Source organism: Synchiropus splendidus, chromosome 12 (assembly GCF_027744825.2).
Source record: "Synchiropus splendidus isolate RoL2022-P1 chromosome 12, RoL_Sspl_1.0, whole genome shotgun sequence".
NCBI classification, from domain to species: domain Eukaryota; kingdom Metazoa; phylum Chordata; class Actinopteri; order Syngnathiformes; family Callionymidae; genus Synchiropus; species Synchiropus splendidus.
The window spans coordinates 18157534-18176533 of record NC_071345.1 but is presented as its reverse complement, the minus strand read 5'-3'; the positions used below and the strand labels follow the sequence as shown (position 1 = coordinate 18176533).

Here is a 19000-nt window from a genome sequence, read left to right as displayed (position 1 = left end):
ATCGCTCCATAATGGCTGTTAATGTTGCGCCGCTCGCCGCTAATCACATGCGGGCAGATACGGCCTCTGATCACATGGTGTGTAAGCTGCGCTGTCAACAGCTTTGCCAGCTTTGCACTGGTGTAAATCAAAACACAGCCTCTTTAAAGTATTAACAGGAGTTGAAGTTTGTTTTATATATTCAGCATATTTGACATAAATTGTTTATCTGTTTACAAAGCCTTGTCATTAGCGATTTTCCACGGAGGCCTTAAGATGGCGTCTTTGTTGTGTCGTCCGTCTGGTGGGAAATTCTGATGTACAAATTGAACTGAAGGGCTTGTTACTTAATCCGCAGTCGCTACCTATCCCTTAACTATGTCGGCGGTTGATCCCAAAGTTTGGCATTGCCCCCTCCCATGCCCCCTCCTGCCTACCCCAGACACATCCTCAGTAATTCCTGCCAAGCTTGAGACTTAGACTGAACAGCTATTAGGGCGGGCGTCACTCTCTAGCATGCCAGCTGCCACACAGCTCCGTAAGATGGCACTTGAACTAAAAGCTCCCCTTTGATGAACCATCAGACTTATCGTTTTCTAAAAGATGGAGGAATTGTCAAGTTTACCAATGAACGATACCATTATTTATTTATTTTTTATTTTTTTTTGTGTGGTGTTGCAGCTGAACTCTGTGATGTCGAATCAACAACCCATTCATCTGTTTACGTATGTGAAGCAGAAAGAGTACGCGGGGCAGTAAATTTAGTCTTTTAGCAAAAAATAAGTGAGTCACTCTTCCCAGGAGACTTTTCCCTATCCCTCGTCCAAGATTCAGTCAAAATCCCAACGAATAAAAAATCTTTTGAATAACTGTGGCTAATTAAATAAACAAAAAGCATCTTAATAGGCGCACTGAATTCCGTGCTGACTGACAGGACTTTAATTCCAGAATATGGCAGGAGCAAGTTTACAGGCGCGTAGTTGTTTCTCTAGTGCGGGATGGAGATGTCAACGTGTCGCACCGGCAGGATGAACCCAATATCCATATCCATGATACATCAAAACCCCTTGGATGACACGAAAAATAACTGCAATAGCTCAGGTGTGACCTGCGAAACCCCTTTAATTGAGCAATATCTCCGTGGCAGAGCTATGTGCATCAGTGAGGTGAAAAGGGAGCGTGCAAGTTAAATGAAAGAAGAATTCATGATGTGTGGCGGCCTCTCTGACTCACCCTGGCTATTTCCCCTCCTGGCAGGGGCCAAATAGAGAATGTTAAATGAGGCAATTGTGTCCCGCAGGCAAAAAGAGGAAGAAAAAGAGAAGATGCCGGCATTGGCCCTGCTCTCTGCTCCAACCCTGAGGAGAATTCTGCAGTATGATGAGGTACATCAGGGCCCAACCTGCTCCTAACCAACATCCCAGGAGGAACAAGACTACCAAATACATGCATACGATGACAAGTCATCAGTCTCATTATTAACAAAGCTGGTGTTTCTGTCACACTCTCCGTGAGTAGTGACATTCAGGAAATTGATTTCTACGTAATTTAATTAAACATTCTCACCAGCACTACTAGCGTGATGACGAAGAGAGGCACAGCTGGAGTGATGGAAGGAAACACGCAATAATGGACAGGTTTCGACAATTAATATATTTAACTCTGTTCTGATGGAACAAAGCTATTAATATATGCAAGGTTCTCCCTAGCGCTTAAGCAGCGTAAGGCCCCCCTACGCTGGGATTTCACCCCATATGCAGGGATGTTTCAGCTTTGTTTTGTGTCAAAATACAGTGCAATATGACAACACTGTCAATGTTCCCTCAACGTCAACCAAGCAGGACCTTTAGGCCTTTCAAGGAAAGACCTCAAGTAGCACCAGGATGTACAATGCGCTCTGCTTTTGTTTCCCCAAAACCCAACATATCACGGCCCTCACCCACCAATGGGAGACACGTTGGGGAGAACCCTGATAATGGTTATTCACTGAATAACACAATTCTACCTTCGTCAAAAAAGACACAGTTCAATGAGGCCACACTATGAATATAATTTTTGTAAACAGAAATGTAGTAGTTAATACTGCAGCAACCACTATGAAGAGTATATCAATACACAACTTATTGGATTTCTTATGTTTTAACAGGTTGCAAGTGAAAAACGTTTCCCTATCAAAAAATGTATGAATTCATTCCACAACGAATGGTTTTTTTGACAAGGTTCAGCCAACAAAACAGATTGTCATCCTCTAATTCCATCTGGATATACAAAGACATTTTATACATTCAAAAATTCTGTTCACACAAAGATCGTTTATTTCCATTCTTCTGTCTGCTTACAATCAAAGCAATTGACCAATGGGTACGATTAAGAAAATACATGAAAAAATATCCTCCCACGAACGTTTTTAAACACAAAAAAATGTAGTCATAAATGTAGTTTTAAGCCATTCATCCTCACAATTTTGCACCATCACTGAAATAGTGGGAGCCCAAACAGGTTGGGTAGTATACAAGTAGTGAAAGTAGGAAGTGAAAGTTCTGGGTCGCCCCTGCAGACCCACAGACTGCAGAGTGACACCTCGGATAATCAAAGCTTTGTCTGGTTCTTAAAAGGACGTACTTGAAGAACAGCACGACCAGAGGCCTACTTTGCTCCAAGGCCTTTGGACATCAATATTTAAATCTTACATCTCTGTTGTGATTAGAACGCTGCAGTACACACACACACACACACACGCACACACACACACACACACAAACACTTTTGGAACAAGGCTGAAAAAAAAGGCTCAAATCGATGATCTTTAAGTCTAAACTAGATTTCCCAGCAGTTTGCCACTCAGCAGCAAGATAAGATAAACTCTCTTTGACCTGAGAGATGAAGTTGCCATGACGATCATGGAGTCCACTTTCTTTATTGATATCTGGCTGATGTAACAACAAATGGAACCAGATCTTGTTCCTGATTATGGTGATTAATTAATACCAATATTGATCCCTACGAGCGAGAGACAAGGCTATTAACTTGACGTGGGTTGAAAGTCAATTGCTACCTGGAGGCATTTCTGATTTGAAATCTGAATAAACAGGAGGGGGCGCATGATGCCTGAAATGAGCTCATACTTTAAATAAGAAAAGCCACAGTGAAAATAGAGCCTCATCAGTTCTCACAAACACGTTTCATTTTTGGACATGATTCAATGCATTTTCAGGGCTTAAAATATGGGATTTCGGAAAAACATCACTGTAATAGCCTTCAACTAGACCAGTGTTTATTGATCACACTCAGTGTTGATATGTCTCAATATTAACTCTTCTAGAATTTTTTTGTCAGAGATTTTTGAAAATAAATTACTGTTCAGATTTATAATACTAATGCATCAAGCGTTTTTTTTTTTCAGAAAAAAATAAGTTAGAAGGAAAGTAAGAGTTAATGTGTCCTTTACATTCCGACTACTTTTTAAACGTTAACTTTTGAATATCGCAATGTACCACAATACTGTGACATCATAATATATCGAGATATTATTGTATTATTGACTCAAGTATCGTAATGCATGTCATGTCATATGGCAAGGTTCTTCCTGACAATACTCTCTCTAAAACTGACATCCCTAAGGATCATTAATGGCTCACCAAGTGGTCATCGAGTCGACTTTAGTCGAGTTATTGAGCTAGTAAAGCCATATTAAACAATTAGCAATGTCAAAAAAATGAAAATATTTTGGGTCTGATGGTGCAGGTGCAGGTGGTGCCTATCCTTGTCCTTCTCCTCAAGACAAACCAAGTCATATCCACAGCTACAGTTTTAACGTGTTCATTCACAAGATAAGGGCGGAATTGATTCTCTGCTCCTCTCGCTGTGGAGTCAACATTGTCTTTTGGAGAGCTTGCCAATAGTAGAAGGTGAGATAATCAAAGGCAGCGTGACATCACTTTTCTGACCTGGACACTCTTCAAATTTGTTTCTCAATTAAGCAATGAATTTCAACTCCAGTATTTTGATTGAATAACTAATGCCTAATGTGCAGTGAAATTACTGTTACAGCTACAGTATATCAGTCAATCCATCACTCCCAGTGAGTCAGTAATCTGCTTGCATTGCTGAATGGACTCATCTGAATTGGCTCCAGTTCATAAAGTGAATGTTGTGATGATGTCCGAGCCACATGTGTCAATGATGATCAAGTTCCAGTTGGGAGCTTGGAAACCAAATTTAGAAAAAAAAGCCCAGCGGACCATGAATTTTTCACTGCTAAGTCATACTGGTTCAAGACTGTTGAGACAGACGTGTGTGCGCTCAAAACAAAATAACTCAGATGTCAGACATGGGAGGCAACTACTCGGTACACAAATGAAGTAATAAATTATCAACTTGTTTCTACCGGATGTTCCAGCTGAGTCACAGCAGGAATTCGGCTGCAACGTCCCTCTGAGCTTCCTTTGTCAACATACCAATACAAATCAAAGCAGCACATCAGCAGATATTTTAGCCTTCACTTGGTGTTGAACTATTAAAGACAATTTTAGCACTCCTTGGCCTAAACATTAGCGTTGGTAGGACAAACACACAGAGAGGCAGCAGCTGTGTCGGGCGATTATTGGAATAATAGCAGTGGAATTCAGGAAAGAGGAAGATAAAGCGGAAGCAGAGTAAGGAAGTGACCTCCACGTTTACAGCCACCCTGCCCACATCAGTGGCCGGCCGGCGGCTGCCAACCTCAGCTCATCCAACACATCAACAAAGGAAGCAGCAGCTGCTGTACTCACGCGTCCCTATAGCTGCAGTGTCTCTGACATAAGAGGCTAGTGGAAGGCTCTCAGCACAAAAACACATTTTAGAAATAGTGCGGAAAATACATTAGGAGGAGATGACATTCGTCTGCATTGTTGTTGGATGTCGAGAGTGAAGGAGGCAATCGGGGATCCTTCAGCTAAGACGCGGCAACAACACAAGCTGTTATTGGCAGGGAACAGATGTTTGAGGGAAAGTTGGCATTCAGCAAGCATTCTTCTTCTGACAGAAATCAACGAGACAAACACGAGAGACGCGCCATGATTGTCACCCAATGAAAGAGACCCACTCAAATATACCAGAAGGCTGACACGCAAACATTTCCTTTGATTGTACACCCCCGAACCATCTGACTACCTGAGGTGACTACCTCCACAAGAAGCACTCAAATACCTGAGCTGAGATGTAGGCAATATGGACGGGGGAGTCTGCTAGAGTGCACAAGAAAAAAATAAAAAAAAACATCAAACTAACAGCTCCAATCGCTCTGCTAGAATACGCTTGCTTGTCGCTCGTCTGGGACTAATGTACACGCGCACACATTCAGATACACACACGGGATGTTGGCAGTCAATTCAGTAAACACTCTTCTTATCCCTGACTAGTGTAATCTGCCTCTGATAAATGCCCCTCAAAGATAGAAATGCCACCTGATATGATAAACAGTTTGCTGACGTTACGTAAAGTGGCCTTATGGTAAGTTGTTGGGAAGATAAACAGAGAGAGCGCAGAGGCAGAAACGGTTGTCGCCATGTAAAAAAAGAAAAAGACTTTTTACAGTCTGTAACACAGACAGAGACTTAGTTATGATATCCTGAGAGTGAGAATCAAGATGTGTTGAAATGATAACCTTCATCTGATTCCGCAATAGTCGGAAAAAAAATGATGTTTATTTTCTGGAAAAAAGTGGCATAATAAAAGTGACAAACCTGAATGTATTGTATGCATCTTTAGAGGACGACAATCTAACTCAAAAGAAACTTAAATCAAAAAGAACTGTCAAATTTAGGGTCAAATAAAAATAACTGGTAGCTGCTTTTAAACAGAAAAAAGGATGGCCTGTACTCCCTTGTCTTATTCAGAGTAGAAATCGTTTAACCTCCCAATTATTGTTTGACATTTATGCATGCAGTTTTTGTGGGTCTGGATTATGATCACTGTGATCACAATCCTCAAAGATGAAAGTAAACGTAACGCAACGGTACACAGAGCTACATTATGTGAGGTAGAATTTGTGGCAACTAAAGGTGAGGAAAAACAGCATGCGCTCGGGCATATTGACAGTTATTTCTGACAAAATAATGGGTACATTAAAGGGCACTGTTTTCATTCAGTACAATACCTATCAGATTGAGATATTAGAAAAGAACTAATTAAACGAAAAAACAAAAATAAACAAAATAGCATTTGATGCAAACTGCAATCTGATAAATATCAAAGTTTATTTTTCTTTAATAACCATTAAAAAAAATCTCAGTCTCTCAGTGCTTAAATCTTCGTGGTGTAAAGGCTCTAAAAGTAGAACAGGAGAAACAAAGTCATGGTGACGTCACTGTGATGATGGAGGCTGCACAAAAGAAGACGACTCCCGAGTGAAACAGCAACACATATGGAGATATTATAATAGCAAGAAACTCATCTGAACACTGCATCACGTGATATTTTTCTACAAAAGCACGGCATTATTGACAGATCAACTGAAATGGAATGATAAATCAGCCTCATCATTTATAATCAACATGCCTGTGACAGCTGAAGCAGCTTGACAACGTATCAATCTCTTTCAACTTGAGAGGAACAAAAACAGACAACCACTGCTGCGGTCTTTCATTCTGGCGAGAAAGAGAGAGCTGGGGAAGCAACATGAATTCTCAGACGGGCCGTACAGTGAAGACAAGAGCAGAGGAGAGAACACTAAGTCAATTTAATAAGCACATTTGACATTAGATGTCTTCCCGTGGCCTCACAGGGCCGCTTCAATATGTTCCCATAAACACCAGCAGCCACATGCTCCCTACATCATCCACACCCCCTTTATACTGTGAAACTTTGGGGGGCAATTTTGCAGAAAAATTACAGCAAGGGGTCCAGTTTCAATTCAATCCTGCTCATATCTTTCCTTCCCATTAAGCATCAAAATGTTCCTCCCTCTCAGTTTGGAATGGAGGTCTGGAAACCAGCGGTAGTAGCGGCAGCAGTGTCGACGGTGAGATGGAGGAATTTCATATTACAGCAGCTAATCACAACCAAGCGATATTTTCATCACTCCTGTCAAATTCCGAGTGACTCGCAGCGGACCGGCTAACAATCTGGGCAATTTATTGGCATATTGGCACGGGGTGATAAGGCTAAAAACAACAGCAGCTAGCAGCTGGCCCTGTGAGATGAGCTGATAACATTGATATGTGCTCCCACACAAAACACCTCCGCCGCTATCTCCTCCTCCCATCAACCTCTTATTACAATAAAAGTGTAGCAATGGAAGAGGGGGGACATGCAAGTACACATATATATATATATATATATATATATATATATATATATATATATATATATTCAGCAATCGGATGAAAGAGAAAAAACAAGAGACAAAATACATAATTTATCACTGTATTATCGGGATATCCAGGCAGCCTAATCAAGGAGCACTGAGTGACTATTTTTTGCCTTATCATCCAAAGTGGTGGAAACGGAGAAGGAATTATCAGGCAGCTGCAGATTGCTGGGCTGGAATTTTAATGGTAATAATCGGGCTTCTGATGGTATATCTTCAGTGCTTATCTTTCCCATTATCTGTCCTTATCTCCTCAGTCATCGGAGCAAATTAATGGTGCTCTTTCAGCATCGCCTTTTTATCACCGCTCAGAGAGCACCCAAGGGGAAAGAATAAGCAAAATATTAAAATACTGCATAAATCACAATTTTAGATAACAGGCCAATGTATGCAGGAGGGGGGTGGGCAGCAGCGGCGGTGAGGGGAAAGTGCGCCCAACAACCTTTTTGTCCTTTAGAATGACTGTCTGTACTGACTTTCTGTGCAACGCATCCAATGCTGTTTTTTTCCCCTCTGAGTTCCCAGGGTGGGAGAGAGGATCCAGGCTTCTGGTGACCTTTCAGCTTCTAACTAGGGCTTGAGTATAACGCTGCACACCGCCTCTATATTAACATGATCTTACACATGACATACTAATTCACACAAGACCAGGTCACACTCAGCAAAGTGCTACACAAACACTGCACACTTAGTGCTTGACAACATATTTTGGCAGCAGCGGGATTGACACAAAATGTGTGGTCACACATCACAGTGTGTAATAAAAATCATCAATCATAAAAAACTTAATAATATATGTTATTTTTTTATTAGAATGATTTTTTTTTTTACACGTGCTAGAATGTTTTACAGAAAAATAGTAGATATTGAACCAACTCGTATTATGTTAGTTGTATTATGGATAATCAAAACAGGCATGGTTTATTTATCATTTTTATAAAGTTATATTAAATGACTACAGTTATTATCATTATTACTATTATGAGATTTTTTTATCCAGGCACAGAAAATACTGAGATGCTGAAGCAACACAGATACGCGCAAAAATAATGGGTTTTAAGAGGTAAAATAAAATTGAATTTTGAATGTTATTAACAGTGAAAAATTCTGAATAAATAAATGGGATTTGTCTCATCCCTTCGATTGGGCCTCGCAAAATCACATCTTCAATGCCAAATAAAACAAGCTACACACAGCAATTAATTAATATATTCAGACATACATACACAAGTAAATAATCACACAAAACATAAACACAGATGCACAGAAACACACACACATGCACGTCTGTGCACAGTCTCTCACACACACAGATGTGCAGACACACAATAGCAATACACTTTTATGAAGACAAATAATAGAAATTCCAGACAGTGCTGTGTATCTATGTTAATTTGACAGTTGCATGAAGAAATAGCACAAATATTCAATGTATAATGCACAACCATCTAATATATGATATTGCTATAATTCCATAATGTTAATAGGAAACACTGGGAACCGTAAACACACACGTCCACATCCATACACACTTCAAATCAGATGTTTCAGTGGGTGTGAGTGTTAAATGGCATATTTACACACAACACCCGATCTCATTTTTATCCCCATACATAAGTCATCATGTACATAACTGTAACTCAAGACTACCCCAAGAATAATATTGTGCAGCTCCTCAATAATACACGTTTTGACCCAATTTGACTTTTGGATTTAAGGTTGACACTAAACAGTGTACACACACACACACACTCAACACACACATACAAAATCAGCTGTTGTCAAGAAGTGTTTTTGAGGAGTGTTTGTCGTCATTATTTTCTACTCAGAAACATCTAAAGAATGAGCTTCAAAACATCCATGAACTGTATAATAACAAAACCATGTCACACAAGAATCACGCAATTTAACTGTATTTCAGTGAGTATGCGTCTTGTTTAGGAGGATGACACCATCCTACTTTGACATTGAATTTAAATTCACACTTTACAGCGGGAATATCATTCGGGAAATTATGACAAAACCCGAGGAACTTGCCACACACACATTTTTCAATGGCTTAAACAGGCGAGTGCTCATAGACACAGACGCGTTTTAGAAACAAGAAAAGGAATTGCGTGGAATTTTAGCACAATGTGAGGCAAGTTGGCGACTAATTTATTGCCTTAAATTTAGATGATACTAAATGCTCTCGTTTAGCCAACGCATTTTAAACTAGCAGTTTAGCATGAGGTGACATTAGCGTCAGGGCTGAAACTTTTCAGCCAGCGGAACCTGCGTAATTTGGGGAGTAAATAACGGACTACTTGTGAATGGACCGTCACAGCCAGTGCAAGAGTGGGCGCGGAAAACCTCCGCTGTGGTCAACCTCGCTACAAACACACTTCAAACTCCCACTGAGATCATTTTTGGGAGAATGTGCAAGACAGCACGCGGGGAGAAGTAAAAGACGGCGAACTTACGTTTGATCTGCCTGGGGTTGCTCTGCTTCCGGCGGGACATGCTCACTGAATCCAGGTGTACAACTGACTGACCGTTAGGTTTCTCTTCATCCAAGCACTCGTTGTTTTCAGGTGAAGGAGATTTTAAAGAAAGTCTGGTTGAAATTGAAGAATAAAGGAGGAAAAAAAGCCGACCAGTACTTTTTTTTACGCACAAGTCTATCGTTCCGGTTGTGTTTGCTTTATCTTTCCCCTCTCTCTGGCTCTGGCACTGGCTTTCTCTCTCTCTCTCTCTCCGTCTATCACACACACACACATACACACACCGACACGCACACACACTCCCTCCTCTTCTCTCTCTCCCCCTCGCTCGCTCGGTCCTGGTGAGGCTGCGCTTCGCCGGGATTCTCTCAGTAAGACTGAGGAGGTGAAAGCTGTTCGCGCTTTTGTTTGAAGATAAGGTTTGCTCCTCACCGCGACCCGTAGCTCAACTTCCCATCGACTTGACACTTGCACTTATTAATTAGCTCGCAGTCCAATTAATGGGAACAGTCTGTTCAAACCGACAACAACTGAAAATACGGCAAAGACTGACTGTCAGGTAAAGATTACTTCATTCAGAAATGAGTATGTTACTGAAACATTTTTTAAACAATACAACACCAAGGAATTTTGTGATGAAACATGAAGATCTGAATTGGAAATACACAGATATTCAGATAATTTAATAGATATGATGTCTCTGTACAATCAGTACTACAGTGTCTACAGTATAAATACAAATACACTTTGAATAGTGCTTTAATTTGTATGTAATCCTTGGTGGGTGGTAGTACTCCCACTCTTATTTAATGAATGGGATTTTTACTAATATAAACAAAGCACCCAAGACACTTTTTTTTCTATTTAAAAGCAACTATTTACCATTATGTGCAATTTTTTTGTTTTGTTTACGAGTATAAGTTGTGTACATTCAATAATATACAGAAAAAAGAAACACAGTTGAGTTGGTAAGCACATATAAAATTGTGACTTAAGCAAAAATCTATTTTTGTTAATGTTAAAATTGAGTTGTGAATGAATACTAAATAAATTCTATAAAATCACACCCAACTCTGTAAATGACAGTGTTGTCCTACGGAACAGCATTTTTTGATTTCATTATCTGTGCATATGTGATTAGTGGAATATGCAGTTTTGCCTGCGGTGCATGAGTCTGATCAGATCAGGAGGTTGACCTTGCTTTATGTGAGGCATAATACTATGTATCCCCATATGATGTGGTATAGCTGGATATATTTATATACAGTAGTATCACTAAATATAGCAGCAGTAAAATGATCCACTCTAACAATGTGCATTCTTCCGTTGTCAATATTTAATAAACTGTCAATCATACTCACCAGCTGCTATCGCTCTCTCGCAATTATTCAGGCTATGGCTTTACAAATATAAAAATATATCATATTTTATTCACACAGTCAAACAGAAGGCAAGCAAGCCTTCAAATCCTTCTGGTTTCGACTGCCGCGTTCTGAATAGTTGCCCAAACTAGAAATCACTCTGTTCAATTAGCCAGTTGGACTGCCAAGGAAGACAAGCAAGTGGCCTGTGAAATTATCTGCTAACCCAATTCCACAAGTTTGGAGTGGAGTCTGAAACTACAGAACCAGCCATGTGTGCAGACGGGTCAGCACCGATTCACCTTCCGCACAGCATCTCTGTGGCGAAGCTGTTGATTTTCCTCCCAAAAAAGTGACGTGTGTGTGTGTTTTTTCCCTTTTCTAAATTCTGATTCAAGCTTGGTGATAGCATGATCAAAACTACCTCAGCTGATGAGAGACAAGATACTGTCTCACTTCTGACTTTGTGATAAGTGACAATGTCTCTGTAGTCATGCTAGAGATTTTTTTCATTGAATGTAAATCATTATTGCAGCCAAATATGAAAATCAATATTGCCGACAGAAAATCAATTCTGGAAAACACCATGATTTCCAGAATTCCTTTTCTGTAGCCATCTCACTGCAGGACAGCAAGAAATTCCTTGAACAGAGTGGAGCTGTAAAATCCCCACATCTTCTCCTGCTGTAGGTCTGAGGTGCGACACCTTCACTACAACCAAAGACGAAAGGTTGACCACATATTATCTCTCTCTCTCTCTCTCTCTCTCTCTCTATATATATATATATATATATATATATATATATATATATATATATATCTAGTTTGACCTCAATTCACCTGAGATTATCTTGACAACATATTTCTGATAGCCAAATACAATAATATCCAGATTTTTCTAACTTAATTTGATGTACTTTGCCAAACAGGCGGATGCCAAACACCTTCCTGGCTCTCTTTTAGGCCTGTATTACCTCCAGAGCTGGTTGCATCCTGTTGAGATGTCCATCTCATTGTTAAGAAACAGGCTCTAGTCGAGTCTGTAATCCATGGCTTATGCACAGGGACCATGGGTGTTGTAGAGGGGACTTTCTATTTTTTAACGGTTAAACAACCCTCGTTCTAATGATCTTTTTTAACTCTTTGCTCATTTGAAAGTAAGACAATTGCAGATTTGTTGAAAGGTTTATTCACGTATTGTAACATTATTTACCATGAGGAAGTCATAAATAAGTAAAAATAATAAATAATTTGCATTCATAGGAAGATCTTTCAACAAGGTAGATATATTTTAAAATAAAATAAATGTATAAAAAAAAACTGCATGTGCTTATGAGGAAGGTTGCCTTGAAGTACCCAAAAAGGTGGTGACCCCTGCATGAATGGCTAATGAGCTACCAGCAAAGCTGTTTCAGATCCTTGTGAGTGTGAATGTTCCCCAGGTCCACAGTCCATGAACATAGAAGACTAAAGGAACTACAGAAATCACCTATGCAAGTTTTCTTCACACTTTCATTGTGAATATTGGATTTTTGGCAGGTGCTTTTGCCGCTAGTTGGGCTGTTTTTGTACATGTGTGAGTTTACAAAAACAGCATGTACAGTGTACAAAGCATGACATGAGCAGAGGGAAATTAAATTATGCGATTTTAACTTCCCTCATACTATATATATATATATATATATATATATATATATATATCTATTTCAATTCAGCCTCTGAAGTCCTTCGACCAAAAATAGCTCCTGATATTATGTCCAGCCGACTCATACAATCAATAATGATTCTGGTTCAACACGGGAAAGTGAAATTGGCTGCTGCAGATTAATTTAACGCCACTCCTAAATCCTGAGAGAGTGGGACGGCCGTCTTCCCTGCTCTTCCTGGCTTGTTTGAAGCTATTTTTTGACAGACAGCTACAAATCTGCATGAAGAGAAGAAAAGACCCCCCTCTCCCGACCCCTCCTCCCCGTCTTCCCTCCATCCTGCTTGGACCAGATGGTGGTGATAATGAACATGATCGTGTTTCCGTCACTGACAGGAGGTTGGTCACATTAATAAGTGAAGGTCCACTGTATGTTGTCGTGATGCTGACCAGTCACGTCATGTGATCACCAGGCCAGAGGTTTATTTCAGCTGATGAATCACGTGATGGCGAGTGCCAAGTCCCATCAGGGAGGCTTCAGTCTGCGTTTGTCATCAAAGGAAAACAGGTTTTTCTGAATGAGTCTCAGACACGGCGACTGGAAAGAGAAGACTTTTTCTCTGTAAATGACATACCTGCATTTAATCTTTTTTTTGGAAGGACTTCATTTAACCCTTACAAATATTTGATCTTGACCTTCATTCAAACAATTTCTCAAAAAACATACCTCCATTTACAACTAAAAAATAACTGTGGTGTAAAATATTGAAATTAATGAGGAAGTTGACTTGTTTTCAGAGGAAGCAAATGAGACATACTTGACACACACTTAAAGCTGTCTGCACTGATGTACTGCCTTCTCAAATGCACCTTCCCTGATTCCTTCACACGAAGTAACAAACACTGTACATGTTGAGTCTGTTCTGCATTTATGATTCGCGCACATAGAAACCGTAGTGAAAATTAATTGAAAGAAAACCATGATTACACCAAACATTTGCTGAGAATTGAAGGATATTTCTCATATATATAATATAGTGATTGCTCTAGAACACAGGTTTTACTCACATGTGGAAATATGAGCCCTTCATATCAATGTGTTTGTGTCTGCCTTCCTGCACACACTCAACCAACACAAAAAATCATAGGTCATAGGTTTTGTCTCCATTGCAAGATTTTAAGAAATAACATCAAGAAAAAGAAAATACAAATTAGCTTTTGACCTTCGAAATTTACCCAGAAGTATTCAGCAAAAAATAAATGCATAGAAATCACTACAAGTCAGTCAGTTTTCAATGGACAGCAACGGAAAATAAATAAATAAATAAATAAATTATTTATTTAATTTCAATATTTAGAACAAGCTTGAGCATGATCTGGAGCCAGTAAATAATAATAATAATAATACTTATTAAAAAAATCTGAGCCGTCAAGCATCCACCCAAAGTCTGCCTAAGCGCAGTAAAATGTCAGAGAGACTGTGACAGCGATGGATGTATCATCAGCAGCTGCACCTTCTCTGGAGCAGCTCTGCTGACCGAGTCGTATCACTCACTGAGTCTGCCATGACAAATTACTAGCTTGATTTCTTTTTCGGGGATCACACATGTCCAGTGGCGCTGCGAGTGACAGCCATCTTTCTGGACAGGGAGTCCATCCTTAAAGAGCCGCCTCAGCAGCTCAAGTTGGACATCAGTGTTATGAGTTTCACTGCTGCGGTGTCGCCCCCAGGCTGCTGGGGATTGGTTTGTCTCCAGAGGGTGGGTGTGTGTGACTCTGTGTGTGTGCGTGAAAGTGTGTGTGTGTAAGTGTGTGTGCATGTTGAGGTTTGTCTGCGTGTGGGTCGAAGTGAGTGTGTTGTGCTTGTCTCTATCTGCTTGTGTGCGCATGAAAGTGTGCATGCATGTGGAAGTGTGTGTGTTTTGTGTTTTGTTGACACATTTGCTTTTTTTTCATTTTTCATTGTATAGTGAAATATCAGTAATGCATTGTAGACATTTGCTAACGATGTTTGGAATTCAGTTATGATGCTGTCATCGTGAAATTTTAAATATATAAAACTATATTTCACATATAATAATATATATTTTTTAGAAGGGATAGTGATACATAGAAAAATACTGAAGTGAAGAAGTTGGTATTTAATTTCCTCCATACACTTTACGTTCTATACTGTTTGGATTATATAATAATAATTATTAATTTCTATATTAGCTGTATTTTGTTCATGTTTAATATAATGTTCACTGAATGTTTTTTGCCATGATTTCATTCATTCTGTTTGTACATTATTTTATGTTCATTTAACCAAAATATTGTAAACCATTATATATGGAGTATGTTTCAGTTCAGTATAATCAATTGATAGATCATTATGCCCAGTATTTATTTTATGTTATTACCATGGCATAATTGTATTGTAGAAAAAAAAACCCCACACAGAACAAAACAAAACATTGTATTTTAAGTATTTACAATTATAGTTTATTGGTCATACATTCATTGTTTCATTCATTCATTTTTTGTCCTTCCTAAATCAGTGTGAACCAGTTTACTTGACCTCTCAGGTCCCCAGTGAAAATGGCTGCTTGTAGTCTACATTCAAGTAGTGGAAGTTTGAATAGACTTTAGTAGAAGAGATTTTTAAATTGTCTTGTTATTTATTTATTTGTGTTCGAGAGTTTGAGAGCTACGAGAAAAAGTCAGTGTAGTGACAATAGAGAAATCTTGAATATCACATTCAAACGCATTTATTTTGAGTGAAATCTTGTCGTTTTCACGGCAATATTAACAGCTATGGTTTATTTTTATCTGTCGAATAAGAGAATCATCTTACAGCAAGTGATGCAAACACTTCCATGTGACTCATTAATCCTCGAATGTTTGTCACGGTGGCTAAAGACGCTGGCCGCGCGCTCCTCCGGCGTCCATCCGTCCAGCCAGCAGCTCCGGCACCAACGAGCAAACAGATGTCTGAGTGAGTGCCCACTCCGCCGGCCAGGCTGCCAAAACCACCCGCGGCCCTGGAGGCCTCAGTGCCAACTCTTTCCAGGAGGGATTGAACCCCCTTCGCCCCCACCCCCTGCTATGACTACTCCGCCCCCACCTCCCATCTCATCTCTATCTCTCTGTTGAAATCAGCCCTTCTGTTTGACACAAATATTCCAAAGCATGCCACACATGCTTCAACTGACACATTCAAATGACATTTTCAGTTTTGCTGATTTTTCTAAAAGTTTCAATTTGCTTAACCCTGTCAACAATGAGAGCAATTCAAACCTGCTTTGTACCACAGCAAGTTTTTTTTACTGTTGTACTAACGTTCAATTAAGTGGTTTTGTGTATTTTAGAGATAATGAAATAAAAATAGAAACTATAGGCATGCTTTTCCCAAAACATGTTTTAGATGACTTTAATTTTAATAAAAAGAAAAACCCAAAAAACATCATTTTATGCTAAAATGTAAAGCAGGATATTTCAAACAGTGATGGCCAGATTAACTGAGATAACATGATTTCCAAAAGTTAATAAAAATCCCTTTAAGTTATGCAACATTATTAGGATTCAGAGTTGAAGTAAATAATGTGTGATAATTTCTTTCTCAATTGCTCATTTGTGGCAGATTATTTCGAAAATGAAGCCAGCGTAGGCGCTAAATCTTGGGAAGCCAAAGGAGAACTGGAGGAACAAACTGTGCTCCTCCCTCTGGACCCAAGTTTAAGTGTGTAAATAAAGGCTCTTTTTCTGTCGCCAAGCAGCCATGGGAGGAGCGAACCACGGGGTGGCCATATTCTGACAGCTAATCTGTGACTTTTCATGTGGACAAATTCAGATATTGGGAGTCCTTCAGGGGAAACACAGCAGGACTTTTAATGAATTAAAATCATAAATATCGAAATTGAAATGTCTCCAATGAGTTCAAATATTACAGCGCCAATTATGAATGAGCGGAAAATGGACATGGACGGTAGGAGAATGTTGCCTGTGGAGTGTAATTTTTTTTTTTTGTTGTTGTCCAGTTTAAATTTTCAAATATATTATTTTGCTTATAACATGAATCTGCAATTTCAAAATAAACAAAATGAAGCACACGCACGAAGTAACGATAATGATAATAATAAATAAATTTAAAAAAAAATCTTGTTGTGTATATGATTTTGTAACTTTATAGTTTGAGTATCCTTCATTTCACAATACATTATGTACCTTTAGTTTGCATTGAAAAGGACCAAAGGTGGTGCTGATTTCAGCTGGGGATTCAGGATGCAGTTTCAACTTTGTAAAGTCAGAAAGAACCTCTGAGCTTCATTTTTATGACACAACACACTTCAATTGATGCGCTTGCTTCAAGTGCAAGACAAAAAGTTTGTTCCTAGCGTGTCTATCCTTTTATAGTTCATGTTTTCAGTTGTGAAGTTGCTACTTAAATATGTTTTAAGTGTAAGAATCTCCCCTAGACTGTAACAGTTTGCCACTTAATCGTGATAGCATACATTTTGGGTGCAGTCGGTAAAGTAAAGAGGCCCAGCTTTTACTTTGTGTGGTAAGGCCACGCCTCAGAAGCAGTCTCCAGTGTGTCTCCACTGCAGAAGGTGGGGTCACCTTGACTAGCCAACCTGCCGAGGAATCACTCATACTGACTCACTTGTTTTATTTTACTTCATACCAAAAGCTCATGCTAACAGGTAGATAGTGTGGTAGACACCCCAATGCTCTTGAAATAGTTTTGATGTTCTCTGTTTATCATACATAACCACCACCTGTAGATCATTAATTTCACCTGCGGAAAGTACAGCAGTAGTGACAGTACGAATAGTCCAGATTTTCAGGGACAAGAAGTCTCCTTTGTCAACAAGTTCTGTTGAGAAGGACAGTGAATAATTCAATAACCTAGTCGTGTGTTCAGGCACACCATAATTATAAAAAAATAAAGTTGAATAAAATTTTATTTTGAAATGTAAATCGTAATGACAGCAAAGACTTAAAGAACCACAATTACATGTGCCAAGTTTTAGGCGCATGGGTAATCCAACACCACAGCTCTTCTGGATGAAATCTTTGTCTGTATTTTGGTGGCATTTATGTACAAAAACTAAATATTTATTGAGATTATTACAACAAAATCTAAACCCAATGTCAAACCCGAAAGCTTTTGAGCATCAGAACAATACAACTGTTTCCAGTAGTTTACACACTTAACAACATGACACTTAAGGTCTTGACAAAGATGAAAAATATATTGTGAGCAACCATTTAAAACAAAGGAGTCCTGCATATATGGTTTGTTTTCACCACCTGCAGCTCACAGTCTTCAGTTTATCTCATCTTGCATGTGAGTCGGGTGCATTGCTGTTTTTCAAACGCTTAAATTACACATTCACTGTTTTACACATGGTTTTTGACATCATCCGGTTCTGTATTATTCATTTTTATGAGGTCAAATAAATTCAATTTGATAGTTGATTTTTTTCCCCATATATGTACAAGAGCAAGTGAGGGGGCACCACATCATAATACAGCCAGTTGATGTATTTTATAAGTGTGTCTGCAGCTTTATTACATATGCAGAGGCATCAGTGCACAGCAAAATGGAAAAATGCATCAATGTATTCAGAGAAAAAGGCAGAGCGTGGACAGCTCAGGAAATAAATCTACATCTGCCAGGCTTCATGCAAACGGCACAGCCCTCCTTAATGGTGATGAAAAACAGATAAAAATATTAAATATTCAGACATTCCTTTTCACCCAGTATCAAAAGCGTCCAGATGTGGGAAGCTTGAAGTTGTTATCATGAATCCGACGACAGGCATTGAAAGAAATTCCTCTGAATTTCCAACCATATAAAAAAGTATTTTACGGCATGCAAATAGATGGTAATTTTTTTTTTTTTTTACTATAGAAGGAGGAAAACATACCAACAAACCCTATCATTTGGGACTAAAACTCCACAAACAAGAGCCTCTTTCAATTTGCCTTGCCTGTCTCACGGTGTTAGATGCCTGCGATTGCCGCGAAATTAATCCATTTAAAAATCTGTGGCTTGAATTTAAGGATTTCCATTTTATTTATTTATTTTTGGAATATCAATAAGTTCCAATTGAAGAGAGGATTCTTTTGCAATTCAAGCATGTGCCGGCGATAACAGCAGAGTTGGCATGAAGAGAAGCAAAGATGGATTAAT

General features: G+C 39.1%; 1 protein-coding gene across 2 annotated transcripts in view; it reads right to left on the bottom strand.

The window, feature by feature from the left end:
• The window catches only part of zfpm2a (zinc finger protein, FOG family member 2a), a 128767-nt gene extending 118591 nt beyond the window's left edge, over window positions 1–10176 (bottom strand). For both annotated transcript variants that reach the window (XM_053880478.1, XM_053880479.1), the window contains exon 1: window positions 9793–10176. In XM_053880478.1, coding sequence (XP_053736453.1) covers window positions 9793–9832 — 40 coding nt within the window. In that variant the 5' untranslated portion in view covers window positions 9833–10176. The remainder of the gene's footprint in view (window positions 1–9792) is intronic.
• Window positions 10177–19000: the final 8824 nt, after the last annotated feature.